Source organism: Bubalus kerabau, chromosome 4, assembly GCF_029407905.1.
Source record: "Bubalus kerabau isolate K-KA32 ecotype Philippines breed swamp buffalo chromosome 4, PCC_UOA_SB_1v2, whole genome shotgun sequence".
NCBI lineage: Eukaryota > Metazoa > Chordata > Mammalia > Artiodactyla > Bovidae > Bubalus > Bubalus kerabau.
The window spans coordinates 16,255,594-16,270,915 of NC_073627.1; the positions used below are offsets into that span (position 1 = coordinate 16,255,594).

The window sequence follows — 15,322 nt, forward strand, 5'->3', positions numbered from 1 at the left end:
GTTTGGCAATCCCTCCAAAATCCAGTCTGGTCAGAAGTGTGAAAAGCAGCAACAATGAAGTGACAATTTAACTTCCGTGCTACTGGCAGGTCCTAGAACGAACAGCTGGGGACAGAGCTCAGAAAACCTTCTTCCCTCCCAGCCTGGAACAGCCCTAGAATTTACCTAGCGGCAGCAGGCAGGCTCTGGCTCTGCAGACAGCCCTTTGCACAATGTTTCCACCTCTGACCAACTTGCAGGCTTCTGAATGTATCTTTTTAAGGAAAAGCAGAGCCACAGATCTCCAGGGCTCCAGAGCTAGTTTGAGAGTGGGCTGAAAGATGCCAGCAGCAGAGAACTTTCAGGACAAAAACCTTTGAAGGCACTTAAGGTCCTCTGGGGGCTTCCCCAGTGGCTCAGCAGTAAAGAGCCTGCCTGCAATGCAGGAGCCAAAATAGATGTGGGTTCGATCTCTAGGTCGGGAAGATCCCTTGGAGAAGGAAATGGCAACCCACTCCAGTATTCTTGCCTGGAGAATCCCATGGACAGAAGAGCCTGGCAGGCTATAATCCATAGGGCCACAAAGAGCTGGACACGACTGAAGAGACTGAGGACATATGCGAGGTCCTCTGGTGACTGGTAAAATAGGAGGGTCTTACCCTCATAGGTGTGCTCTTTGCCCTCCAGATGTTCACAGTAAAGGAAAAAGGGCAGGGCAGTTATCAGTGAGGGAGAAAGGCAAAGAGCAAGAAACAGATACTGAAAAGCATGCTTGTGCATATACATGCTACATACATGTATACAAAGTGTCCCAAATATCCCCTGACCAGAGTTCTATATGCTTTCTTAAAGATTTTCCTTAAAATAACTTGGAAATTAAATGAAGTCATATTTTTCTCCACTGAGAACTTCTATCTTGACTTCCTACAAAAACCTTAACATTGACAATGGGAAAAGGATACAAGGGTTTGTAACAGTACTTTCACTTCCCCAAGGTAAGATACAGAATGCAGACTGAGAACTCTCTCTATGTCCTCAAATGAGCTGAAATCTTTCACAATTGAGGGACTTAATGCAGCTTCCCATGACCTACAGACGTTTTAAAGAAACTTCCAATTCACCCAACATGACCCCTGATGTGGACAAAACCAGGGACACTCTTTCAGGACAGGAATGGCAGCACGTCACAGGAGAAGCCTCCTCTCCCTCTGATGCCCACAGCTGGCACAGGGTCAGCATGTCTGGAAGCTATGACTCAGTGGAGCTGGAGCCCTGACTTCCTCCCCCAGCACAATGGTGGACCTCACAGCAGCAGAATAAGAGCAGAAGGGTAAAACATTAGCAGTTGATGCTTTAAGACCAGAAACAAGGTTCAGTCAATATGCCAAACCAAGCATGCAACATTCCCCTTTATGCCCCGTCAACCCCATTACCCAGCCAGGGACCCCACACGAATCACTCCAGGGAGATGGCTCCCACAAGCTGCACGCTTTCTGAGAAATGGGGCACAGCTGACACAGCCACTCATCGGAAGGCAGACTTACCGCCTTTCCCCGTTGTGCTCAAACTTGATTCTGACGTCACTCTGCCAAAGAAAGGATAGACAGGTTAGCGGGTTTTCTGGCCTGTGTCACTCCTGCCCCACCCAGGTAGCCTCCGGCAGCCCTTCAGCAACATTAGGCAGCATCCCTGAAGGCTCCCGTTGGAGCTTCTCTGCCCTGACAGGCACTCCTGTCACTGAGTTCTAACCTCTGGGGCAACAAAGGTCTTGGGACAAGAACCCTCAGGGTTGCCCAGCTCAGGAGATCTGCTCTGACATGTCATCTCTAAGTTCACAAGCTCTATTTCCACAACTGGCTCTGGAGCTGCTCCCACTATGTCACCACCAGGATACCATTCCTTCTCGGCTGACATAACTAAAAAGAAAAAGAACTCTTCATAGTGATAATTCTAGCTATACGACCACAACCAAGTTACTTATCCTCTATAACTCAGTTCTTCCATCTGCAGAATAGGGCTAAATACTTAACTCACAGAGTTGTTATGAGAACTAAACAAGAAAATGTAAGTAAAATACTTAATACACAGTAGACATGCAATAAATGGTTGCCACTGGTACCAATGATTTCCACTATCCTATCACGGCTGCCCTAAGTGGGAGTAGAGTGGCACCCTGGACAAATACCTTATAATTGCCCCCAGTTTTAGCCTAGATGACCATCAGGGTACCCTATAAGCTCTGGGAGAACAGGGATCATGCCTCTCTTAATTCCGTAGCTCCAGGGACAAGCAAACGTAATGGTATATAATGTTTGTGCTTAACAATATTTGTTAAATGAATTCATTGACTGAAAAACACAGAGTTGAGTATAAGTATCAGAAACAAGAGAAAGAAGGGGTGTTAGAAGGTTAAGGAACAAATCAGGGAGGAAGAGATACTATAAAGGTCAAACAAATAACTTGAGGGAGTTAGAAATGACAGGAAAAGAGAAGAGATAATACAGAAGAACAGGTACAAGGGAAAAAGAAAACTAAGATTGTCAGGAAACCAACAAGCAATAGAGATAAAGGTAAGAAAGAGTTCCTAGTCAGTGAATGAAAATAATACTGAGACAGACCAAAGACTGTGGCTTTGAAGAAAGAAGAGGGTTTCAGGACATCTGAAGATGAAGAACATAGAGCAGGCAGAGAAGATGACAGAAAAAGGAGAAAGCTGAAAGGTGGGGTAGGTGCACAAAGGACTTCCCCTTTCCAGGAGATGGGAGGGCTAGAATTCTCTCCAGTCAAAGGAACTAGACTGATGATTCTAACTTGCACTCTACAAATTTACACTCTAAAGACTCTAATTACACTCTAAAAACCCCTAAAAGCTTTTGTTTATGTATATGATATCTATAGATATTTGCCTTATTACAAATTAAAGCTAAGAAAACTTAAATTTTATTCATCTAAAAATAATTTAAAACCATTATGTGTTAACATAAACACATTTTAAAAACTGTATGTTTTTTAAAAAGTGAAGTGAGATGGAGTGCCCTGGTGGCCTAGTGGTTAGGATTTGGCACTTTCACTGTGGAGGCACAGGTTCAACTCCTGGTCAGGGGAGTATCCTCTATGCCATGAAATGCGGCCAAAATACTGGGGGGAAAAAAAAGAAAGAAAAAGTGAAGCAAGAGAGTGGGAAACTCTTTAATGCATGGCTTCATAGGAGACAGCTGGGTTCTCAGATCAGCTTCTGCTTTCAAACTGTTGGGATAACATGTATCATGTAGCCTCTGGAAAACTCTACTGTACTTTTTTAAGAGTATGAGGGTGAAAAGGGCAAAGAACATCTTAGTACTATTATGAAAATAGTTTTAACCTGAGGGACACCCGAAAGGTTCTTGGGAACCTGCTAGGGGACCCAGAACACACCTTGAGAGTCACTGAATTAAAATATAAGAATACAGCCTCTAACCCACTATTTTAAAGTCAAGGAAATGGAGGCTTAAAGAGCTGCTGCTGCTAAGTCGCTTCAGTCGTGTCCAACTCTGTGTGACCCCATAGACGGCAGCCTACCAGGCTCCCCCGTCCCTGGGATTCTCCCCAAAAATTCACATACTAAACAGTGGACAGCAAAGCTCCCTGGAGTAACAGGCCTGCACTGTGACAGCTCTTCAAAATACAGCCCTGATACAGCCCACTCACCCTTCGATTTAACATATGAACCACTTTATCCATTACCAATAATATGACAATAGCTGACATTTATAGAGCATTTACTATGTACTACGCCTTGTTCTAAGTATGTTACATGCATCAATTAAACTAACCCTCACAACAGGAACTCCTACGATCCCTATTTTACAGGAGAAACTGAGTTACAGTGAAGTTAAATAAATTCTCTCAAGATCATAATGCTTTAAAAGAAGCCTAAATAGGCTACAAGGAGAAGGCAATGGCACCCCACTCCAGTACTCTTGCCTGGAAAATCCATGGACGGAGGAGCCTGGTAGGCTGCAGTCCATGGGGTCGAAAAGAGTCGGACACGACTGAGCGACTTCACTTTCACTTTTCACTTTCATGCATTGGAGGAGGAAGTGGCAACCCACTCCAGTGTTCTTGCCTGGAGAATCCCAGGGACGGGGGAGCCTGGTGGGCTGCCGTCTATGGGGTCACACAGAGTCAGACACGACTGAAGCAACTTAGCAGCAGCAGCAGCAAATAGGCTACAACTTAAGTGTTACACAGGCAAGGGAGGTTTATTTTACTCACAGATGCAGGGCCTCAATGGGAACACTGAAAGAAAGAAACTATCACAGGATCTTCTGAAACCTTACTTTTCAGAACTCATGGAGGAGGTGAAGTAATAATGGAGTCAGCATCAGATCGGGTGGTGACCGCGGGAAGCTATGAGGGCTGGGGAACCAGGAGGGGAGGCTCTGGCTGAGGCTGTGCATGGTTGGAGGTGAAGAAGGTGGAATGGGAAGGCAGGGTGCTCCACCTGGTCTGCATTCTAGGTGAGAGAGACTGTGTGCGAGTGTGAGCGTGTAAGATGGAAAGATGCGCCACACCGCAGAGGAAGTTACGCGGCTTCAAGGTTTTATGAGTGACAGCAGTTTTGCCACTGTCTTCCTTTTCTCCTTCCCCTGAAGTTCCCATGGGAAGGGCCTTCCAAAGCACAGTGTCTGCATCATGCTGCCGCGCTCGGACATGCCACCTCCAGCTTCCCATACTGTCCAATTTCACACCAGCTCTAGAGGACCCCAAGTCTCCACCACAGTTTGCAGTCTGTCTGTCCCTACAGGTAGGGTGCCATGCCTTTCACCTACAACATTATTAGTTAAGTCCCCTACATACCAATAAGTGCCGTTCCAAGAGCACATTCGTAAGTTTGATTTGTTCAAGTCCAACAAAGTTAGCCTAGTTACCCAACTAACACAATCAGTTATATAGTCTGTACTGTAGTAGGTTATACTACTTTTCACACAAATAATGTAAAAAACATAAAATATAAACATTTTTAATCCTATAGTACAGTACCTTGAGAAGTACAGTAGCACCAGCTACATCACCGCTGCTTTTACACTTGTTTCTGCACATCCTGGGCTTGAAATAAAGCTACCGTACTACTGTACACAGGACTGCATAGCACACGAAAGCACAGCCGCCGGTAGAGGATGCACGTGCGCGACAAGGTACGCCAGGCATGTGAACTAACTTACATGACTGAACATGGGAAGGCACATTCGCATCTTTGAAAGCTCATGACTTGAAGGTTCATATGTGGGGCACTTAAGATATTCAGATGCAGCTACGAAGGAACTCCCTCCGTCCCTTATGTGGGACTAAAGGAACTAAATTTATTTCATGATGGGACATAATCCAAATGCTATTTGATGTGAATTCAGTCAGAAAGGGAATTAAACTTTTGCCTCAAACCGCAAATCACTCCTACTCAAGACTAACCTAGCCTGTGATTAGCAAGCAGGGTAAACAAAGACGCCCAGTCTTCTGAGTCCTGTGTCTGATGTGGCTACAGCATTTCCAGAGCAGGATGCAGGCCCATGACTGGTTTCCATGTACCACATGGTGTGCCCAAATCTGCCAAGTTCCTAACCCTGGGTTTCCCCTGTCAGGGCTGACTAGAACAAGCCATGGACAAGAAAAGAAAGTTCAGCTAAAGCTCTCTGGATTCGACTCCTTCCTGCCACCGTTCTCTGTGTCCCTCTGAGGCATTTCGCATTGGTGGCTGTGTCCTCCTTGCCTCTGTGACTCTGCTCAACCCAGGGAACCTGCCACCACTCTAACCACTTCTGCTTCTTTGCTGGTTCCTCTTCCTCGTGCCTTCTCCCACCCCTCCCCTCAACACGTGACTGTGCCTCAAGGTTTGAACTTTTGGCCTCTGGATTTCTCTCCTTCTCTTCACTTCTTCTCCTCGGTAGGAATTAAAAAATCAGGTCACCTCTAAATAGAAGATTCCCAAATCTCTATGTCCAGCCCCAGCTTCTCAAGCAAAACGTCATCCATCTGCCATGTAAATGAGGCAGGTAAGTCATCGTAAGGAATGGAACACTCGAGTCAAGTTGTCTGCTTCAAACGCTGGCTCTATGACCTCCCCATTATAACCTTGAACATGACTCTCTGTGACCCAGTTTCTTCATCTGCAAAGTGAAAACAGTGGCAATCTGTCTCGTGGAATTATCAAAATAATTAAATGAAATAATTGGGGAAAGATATGAGAAGAATACTTGATACACATGTTCAAAAAATGATAATACAGGTCCATTTTCCTTTAGCCAAACCCTTGGAGCCAAAAGTGTTTCAGGACCGTGGTATGTGTTATGTACATTAAGTGATGCCCTTCTTGGGAGAGGGTAACAGGTGGCGCTCCCACGGCAGAGGCAGAACACACACAGACACTTTGTGCCCTCCTCTACACTGCTAAGCCTCTCCGGAAGTTAGTTTGGGGCTTTGTAACTAGTTCTGACAAATAGCTGGGGACAAAGTTGAGTTCTGCACTCTCTTCCTTGGCAGCCACATGTTCCAGGTCAGAGGAGCCACCCTCAATCAGGGTCCTGACGTGGCTGTGGGGAACACTGTCGCCTCCTTCCCTGTACTGGACACAGCCGTACAGTCACTGAGATTTACCTGTTAACAGCAAAAGTCAGTTTCTGTTTTGAAAAGTATGAATATTCACAATAAGTGCAATAAATAAAGACTGTAAATAGCCCTGTGTCCATTCAGGCCAAGTTTTGCTGCCAAATGAGTTTGCCGGAAATTTTAAAATACATAAATTTTAAAAAGTACCTTTTAGTGTTGACAGTACTCTTTGGATTTCAGAACTGCAAAGCAGTGCACACACATACCTGCACACACAATCTCAGTCTTTCGCTATAATTGCAAACTCAACCTAATCATGTGTCTGAATCAGCTACCCTCCCTAACTAGTCCCCTGCTCAGTGGTGCCACTTATAACACTGGCTACAGGCTCAAACCTTTGAGCTCCGCTTGATTCGTTCCCTCTTTTCCCTTTCTCAGCAGATGGCAAGACCCTGCTCTCCCCTCAGAGACTCCCGGATGAGACTGCTTCCCATTCTCTCAGTCCTCACTCGCCTCGAGTCCCTTTCCCCTCCTGAACTCCTGAAGCAGCCTCTGCACTTCTCAGCTCCCCTCTTCCAGCACGTTCTACATGCCTCCACAGTCTCAATCATCTTAGCCACTGCTTTCATCACATCCCTTCTTTATTCAAAAAGTAATCAGCGATACCCATGACCTATGGAATAAAGTCTAAGTTATTAACTATTATTCAAAGCCCCCTGGAACTTATGCTTACTTAATCATCTCACATTGTTTGTTCTCAAAGGGAACCCTCTCTCCAGCCAGCTCGATGCCCGCCTATTTCCTGAAATACGCCATATGCATCCCTTCCCCTAGGCCCTTAATGATGCAGTCTCCCACCGTGGAGTGCTGCATTTCCTCCTCTCTACCTGACTAAACTCCTACACATCCTTCATTGCTTGGTTCTGGTGCCACCTTCTCCGGAAATGACTCTGTGACTCCTCTGGCCCAAGTTCTGGCCCACCTTTCACTTTCCTGGCCGCCTTCACCTCTCAGAATTTGTACCATATATTTAGGCAGTCACATCCTACCTTAGTTTCTTTTTTTTCACATGTTTCTCACTTATAATAAGACTGCATGATTCCTAGGGTACAGGGAATATAACATATTTCTTTTGTCTAAGAAGCTTGAGTATAAGCTCACGTTGAACTGAATGGAGAGATGCCACAGCTGCTGAGAAAAAAGCACTGGTACAAAAATTCAGGCCTAGGGAGGTTCAAGTCCCCGGCCCACCAGAGCCAGTGTGGCAAAAGGAAGAGTAAGAGCCATAGCCAGAAGGCAGTGCAGGCCTCCAGGCTGGGCTACAGTCTGGGAACAGCATACGGGCAACAGGAGTGATCAACGATACCAAACTTAAGTAGAAAAGACCTTCTCAAAGTCTGAACTCAACAACTGAACATGTAATCCAAGAAGATTCTCAAGAACTCAAAAAAAAAAAAAAAAAATCAAAGTGTTTATTAAACAAAGGTCTGTGAACCTCTGACCTGGCAAAGGCCCCCATGAGCCAGTATCTCTGGCACCCTCTCTCTGATTCTGTAGCACTCCCATTCCCCCACATTGCTATGTACCTTTGCTGGCTCCCACGTCTTTGGCACTGGAGTCCTTATTTTGCCAAAGATAGTAAATAGATGAGAAGAAAAGAGCACCAAAAATAATTTTATTTGTGTGACTCAGAGAAGTCCTAAGAGATCAGTGGAAGAGGTGATTATAAAGCAACCGTCTTCCCTGCCCCAGTTCTTTCTCAGTCCGAAGTCCTAGCACTGTGCAAGGCATTCAGTGAGGATGTGAATAAATCAATGATGAAACGGTACATTCATTATTTACTGCTACTTAATTAAATACCACAGAAAAGGAAGCTTCTTACGAAATAGAATGTGAGACTTGTACACTGCATTGTGTTTTATTTTCAAACTAGCCAGCCTATCTTATCAATAGCTCTTGAAAGAGAAAGGAAGTCCTGAAGAGTCAGGTCTATCACAGTAAAAGCAAAAGACAGTCCTCTCAGTCCCTGACCCTGCTGGCAGAACAGCTCCTAGAATTCTCCTCCTTTAGCGCTGATACCAAGAGCCTGCCCTTCTGGTGCCTGCTATGAAGAAAACAACTTTTTCATTCTCAAGTACCAACTAGTGAACATCTCCGTTCAAGCCTCTACCTACCTCTGTGATAAGATTCAAGGAAAACAGGAATCTGTGGTAATAAGGATTCTATTTCTTTCTTCACTGGGATTTTCATATGCTAGGTTAGCTGCAGAAGCCTGCAAAGGACCATCTGATTGATAGTAATGTCAATCCAATAAAGGCAGAAAACCTTAACCTTTTCAGCTCCATGAGAACAGAACTGACACAGTCACTACTGCTTTACACCCGTACCTTGTGTTCCAATGTATAAAGTGCTTTATATTCTATGAGCTCACAACTTCCAGAGGTAAACAGAAAACATGAGGATCAGAAAGGTCATCAGACTTACACATGGTAAAACTACTGTGACCAGGGGTCAGAAGACCTGGGTTGCTTCCTGGCTGTACTTAAAACCTTTGCATAAGCACTGTGAGAATTTTTAAAGTATAACACACATGCTTATATTGTTGTTATTGTTGTTAATTGTCGTTGTTGACAGCACTCTCCAAACTGTAAAATTCCACGTTAATGGACTATTAACAACTCAATGACTTCTGGGCCAGTGCTCCTTTCAGGACACTAAGCTGTCAACTTGGAGAAATAGCACCTGTTGCTAAAGCACTGCAAGTGATGACTTCTAAAGAGTCTGCACATTATGCCCTACAGAGCCATCTATGGGCCCCAATCACACCTAGGGTGAGCCACACCGATCCAAAAATGTGCAGCCACCTCTAACCAGGCGGTAGGCTTCCAGGGACCTAATGGGAAAACACAAACCGCCCAGATACTAACTCCTAGCAAATAGGTGGATAACCAAGCACGTCATGCCCCTGTACTTCCACAGCTGCTCAGAACACTTAGCTGTTCTCAAATCATTCTCTTTTCTCAATTAATCGCCTAGTTTGTTTACTCAGGGAGGAGGATGTCTGAAGTCTTGCCAAGCAGAGATATTAAATTAGGCTTTCCCATTCTTCCAGGCCTCAGTCCCAAACAGTTCTGTCAGTGAAGTCCCAGCTCCCGTGGCATTCCTTGCTGTGCCAAGCCTGAGCCCCAGGAGGCTACCATTCTCACTCTGAAGCGCTGCTTGCCCCTACGAGCACCAATCTATCCCCACACAAACCACCTTTCCTACTGGCCAAAATACTTGGTTTCTTTCAACCAGGACTCTGCAACCTGAATCTTTAGCCCAGTGTGACATTTCTTAGACCAATTTGGCATCGCTTAGCCATTTAAATTAGGTTTTTGATCTTTCAGTCCTCTCTCCTCCTAAGCATGGACCTTCTGGCAGAAGTGGTAATGAGAAAACTGTTTATTCCTATCCCAGGCCCAAGCAAACAGAAGCAAGAATTTTTAAAAAGGGAATTTACTTTGTAAACTGTAAAGTCCTACAGTAACAAACTATTAACATCTCAAGACTCTTAGGCTGGGCTCTTTTCATTATATCAGGCTGTAAACACTTGTCCCCTCAACTGCTCTCACCACCCCCGTCTTACCCCATCTCACACTTCCTCAGAAATGCATTCACTAAGACGTTCTTTCTCCTTCTGCTTTCAGGATTTTGCTGAAGAATATTTCTCCTGGTCAGAAGCTGAACATCTGCTATACTTCCCAGAAGAGACCACTCTACAACCTTGACTTTATTAACAGCAGAAGCTAGTCTGATATTTTCATTATCCTTTTACCTAAAGTTAGCATAAAACTTTGAGCTTCAATTTCTAAACAGCCATGATAGTTCCACAGCTTCACATTGTCCCCAGAACCCCATGCCCCTGGATTAGACTATTAGATAGGTTTCCCACTGATGAGTTTATCACAATGTGTAGAAACCCATGAACTCATGACCAGTCCATGGAGGATGAATGTACACATCTCCAAGGATGTACTCAATTTCTTGCCCAACAAATCAATAGTCCCTTATATAAAGTTGTGCTATGACCATAGCCAATAGCCACATGTTGCTATTTAAATTTAAAATAATTAAAACTGAATAAAAATTTAAATTCAGTTCCTCAGTTGCTCAACAGCTACGTATGGCCAGTGGCTACTACATGGGGCAGCACAAATATAGAACGTTTCTATCACCACAGAAATTTACTGTTCAGCAGTGACACAGGCTGCTTATGAATAATATTGTTGTGAGAAACGGTAACAGAACACAGGTAATGAGTAACCAGTGCTGCCTACAAATCCACTAAAACAATTTGTCCAGGATATGAATTCCATACACTTCCAGCACTGCAAGATTTAGAAGCACATCTCAGCTTTAATGGTGATTTTATTCCTTACCAAAAACTTCTTTTTCTCACTGGCCCCTGCACATGAGCTTGTTGTGACTGTGGGGCTGTTCAGAAGGGCTGAGCTGCTGCTGTTGTGCTTTTTCTTTAAAAACAAAAAAACTGAGGTTAATAATTTATATCCTTCATGCTGCAGAAAAAGTCTGATGATATTCAAGTAAACTGTGGATCCAAATAGCTAGTATCTCTTGTTAAGATTACTTCCTGAGAGTAGTCAATCTTTTTCACAGGCTTCTACTTCTATAACCACTGCCTTCACTCCAAGAACACGGCAGTAGGCACAGTAAAAGATCAGCATTTTCTAATAGTAGCTTTAGTATCCTCTAAGCAGGATTCCTAAACAGTAACAGACCACTTCACTCCTCGGCCGGGTTCTTTCGGGCATTCCAACTCAAGAAAGCTTCCCCTTTTCACCTACTAACTGATATCCACGCTAACAGTCCCATTTGGAGAAGGATCAGCTGACGGGAGCAGCATTAGCAAGCACACTCCACATAGGAAGACAGGAAGGAAAGTGAGGTCATTAGGCTCAAGCCTGGGGGAGGGGATTCGCTTCTGGTAAAATGCTCCTTCCAAAAGCAGCTTTGAATAGAAATGTTACAGCAAGGGAGAACCCACACAATCAGAATAATGTATGAAAGCAGTTCAAGAATGGGCCCTATTCTGTTGCTCCCCCAGTTCTATAAGGTAACCACAAAAAATAAAAGCAGCTCTCTAAACTATTCCTTCCGCTATAACTGAAACAAAAGGACTTAGGGTCCCCAGTTTTCCTAAAGGCAGGAAATACTCTGGGACGTTACATCTAGCAGACCTCAGACAGAAAAAGTTTCAGCTCCTTCTACTTTCTCCAGGAACCAACAGTGCTTTTGAAGAACTGGTAGACAAGGTGCATATGAGGAGAGAGAAGGTCAGCTGACAACCAAGAGAACCATAGGAAGAAATCATCAAACAGACTGAACACAACCCTCTGATGCCTACTAGAAGGAAGGCTCCCCCTCACGCATGCCTCTCTGCTGCCAAAGGACCCAGGAAACAAGGAGGTCAGCAACACTGAACAGAAGAAAGTTCTCAACAGTGCACAAGCTGAAATGTTAACAAAATAGAAACTGTTTTCCTAAGAAAGCACACAGCTCTCAATAAAACAGGCACTCTCAATTACCTGAGTTAAGGAGGGGAAACAGCTGTAAATAACAATAATAACAAAATCACTCATTCTTACCTTCAGAATATATGATGTTTTATTAAATATATTTCCCTTCCTAATTACATTTAAATAAACTAAAATCAATTAATTCTTCCTGAGAATATACTGTTTAAAGACCTTCTAAGCTAGAGATCATGCATCTGGATAAAATATTTGCCAAATGATTAGTAAAGGAAAAATTCAATGAATACTGTCCCCATAATTAGCAAAGAAATTACTCTTATTCTCCACAAATGAAATACTATTTACAAGGTCAGAGGCACAAGGCACTGGGACTCCAGATCATGACCCATACCTGTGGGTACACATCACTCACCTACCATTCAACAGACTGTGAGAGGAAGGGGCCAACAGCATTTAAACCTGTATTAGAGTATCACTGGCTTCTCACACATTTCCCATCTGAAACTCATCCCCAACAAAGTTAGTTAACAGCCACAGCTGCACACACCTGCCTATTTGGGTGACCCGTGTCTTTGCTCTTCATGGTCTCATATCCAGGCACCCGGGGACGTCGGCTCATCTGGAGGGCCACCAGGTCCTTCATGATTGAGTTCAATGCCTCCTGCTCGTCTGCAAAAAAAGAGAGCACATGGGCTAAGACACTTTAGAACAGATCACAAAAGAATGTACTTTCACAAATTGTATGACTCATACTCAGGGAGTTTTGCCCAGGTGAAATGACAGACCCTGTAACTAAATGACATAAATTTTCTATCTGTGAAAAGAGGATAACTGAGATCAGACTACGGCAAATTGAATTTTAATAGATTCTAACAGCTCTCCAATCAGATTTCTGGCAGCAGTATCTACCTATTCACTGGGAGCGAGAGAGGTACTCAAACAAACCAATTCTTCCAGTGCCAGAGAAACTCAACCAGGAAAAATAGATGAAAAGTTGGAGTGAGTGAAGAACAACACAGCACAGTGTAGCAGGGAACTGAGTAGAAAGATGAATTCACGGAGAATCAATTATGAGACAGAATCAGTCACAGACCTATTCTTCAAGTATTGTAGAAGAGCATATTTAAAAGGTACCAAGCAAGGCTGCTGCTTTGAACAGAAGTTGTATCACAAGCCTAGCCTTTGAATGCCCCTTCTCAACTCTTTACAAGTTTACAGGCCTTCTGCTTCCCACAGGGAAGTCGAAAGGCAGTTCTATTGTTTTTCTTCCCTAACCAAGCAAGCAGTGCATTGTCTCTGCCTTATTGGTATTACTTTTAATCCCCCTTTCTTGAAATAGCATAGAGCACTAGAGTTCTCATGCATTGAAGACAACTGGCCAAAACCGAGAACCTAAAACCAGGCCAATTCCACGTTTTGCCAAATTCTCCCAGGTCCTTCAAGAGATCCTTGTCCACTCAAATAGCAGTGGGAGGTTGAAAATAAACAGGTCTGTTGATCTGCAAAGAAACATGAGGAATGAGTTGTTATACTTGCTTTCATGACAAGTGAGTCACTTACAGACTTGGGGCACACCTTAAAAGAAGCAAGCACAAGACTCCACCCATAGAGTGTGCCTATCTTCTGCCCTTTATCACTGTCCCTTGAAAATATTCTAATACCCTGTGTACAGGAAAGACCAGCATGAAGCATAGGAAGTAAATGGCATCATCTGCCTCTCCCCTTGTCCTGGACCAAATCTGCTCAGGTGCTCTACTTGCCCTCTGAGGAGGTGCAGGAAGGAAGGAGAAGGGTACCCATGAAGAGATCTCTGCCTGCTCAGAAAAGTAAAATTAGATTCAAGACTTCTAAGAAAAACACCATTAGAGTAGCTTCCTTACTAATTCCACTTCAAAATACACACAAAAGTAAGAGTGATACAGTTGTAGTACAAAAAGAAGGAAGTAAATGAGGTAACGAATGAGGACGAAGCAGGTATTTACACAAAGACACTTATTAAAAAATTAAAACTCATACATCCCATCAATTATTTTATTTTTTCTCACAATTTACCTGTAGGTTCCTTAAAAAGAACTTGCTTGGTTTTTGTTTTTTAACCTCCAAACCAAGATTTTAAAACTAGAGTATAACACCTAAACTAGAATGACTGGCTTATATACATATAATATAAATATACTCATTTATATTGGAGAGGGAAATGGCAACCCACCCCAGTATTCTTGCCTGGGAAATCCCATGGACAGAGGAGCCTGGTGGCTATAGTCCATGGGGTCGCAAAAAGTCGAACACGACTGAAGCAACTTAGCATACACACGTGCACTTATATTACATGTAACATAAATAATTAAATATATATGTATAAAATTATCGGACCAACTATAATAGTAAATGAGGGCTTCCCAGGTGGCTCAATGGTAAAGGATCTGCCTGCCAATGCAGGAGACGCACGTTCAACCGTGGGTCAGGAAGATCCCCTGGAGGAGAGCCTGGCGGGCTATAGTCCATGGGGTCTCAAACAGTCAGATACGACTGAGCGACACATGCACGCACTTCACAGTAAACTGGGATCACTATGATTATGACTAGATGGCACTAGATGGGTGCTTTCTGAGGAGCATCCACTGATAGTCCTAACAGCAGAATGCACGTGATTTTCAATATCAAGGAAACCAGCCTTAGAACTGAGAATATTTGTGTCAACTCAGATATTGAAACAAAATGGATGTGTATATTCACACACAGATACACACATGCTTTTCAAATCAAATCTGTGACAAGTATGACTCGAGAAATTGTTTCTAATTCTGTATAAGATGATGCTATTATAAGAGCTGGTTTATCAGGTTGACAAATTCTGTTTCCAGGAAGCTAACCAATTCCTGGCATTACTTAACGGATAAACTTGTTTGGTAGTTCCAGCGCTGAGAACACACTGGAGGAATGGTTTGGCTCTATCTCCTGGAATCCAGGACAACCGACACAGTGAAACACAGTTATAGAATCTGCTGTTGTGTCAGAGTTGCATACATTTCTAGAGGCAAACCGGTTCTTAAACTGATACTTCAAACTGAGGAGATGGATAGACGGGAAGCACATCAAGTGGTTCTTTCAGGCATTTCTTCCTGGATTGGGATTTTAACTGAATTATCTGTGCTACCGTATGCATTCCTTAAAAAAAAAAAAAAAAAATTAACAAATAGCTTTCTTAGAGTGCAGCAGTTATA

At 43.6% G+C, this 15,322-nt stretch overlaps 1 protein-coding gene across 2 annotated transcripts in view; it reads right to left on the reverse strand.

Moving 5' to 3' along the window:
- MAP3K3 (mitogen-activated protein kinase kinase kinase 3) overlaps window positions 1-15,322 on the reverse strand; it is a 62,246-nt gene that overhangs the window by 41,274 nt on the left and 5,650 nt on the right. The window contains exons 2-4 of one of the 2 annotated variants that reach the window (XM_055575567.1): window positions 12,646-12,767; window positions 10,983-11,075; window positions 1,524-1,564 (exon numbers count right to left, since the gene is read on the reverse strand). In XM_055575567.1, coding sequence (XP_055431542.1) covers window positions 1,524-1,564; window positions 10,983-11,075; window positions 12,646-12,767 — 256 coding nt within the window. The remainder of the gene's footprint in view (window positions 1-1,523; window positions 1,565-10,982; window positions 11,076-12,645; window positions 12,768-15,322) is intronic. The other variant, XM_055575568.1, reaches the window with a different exon arrangement.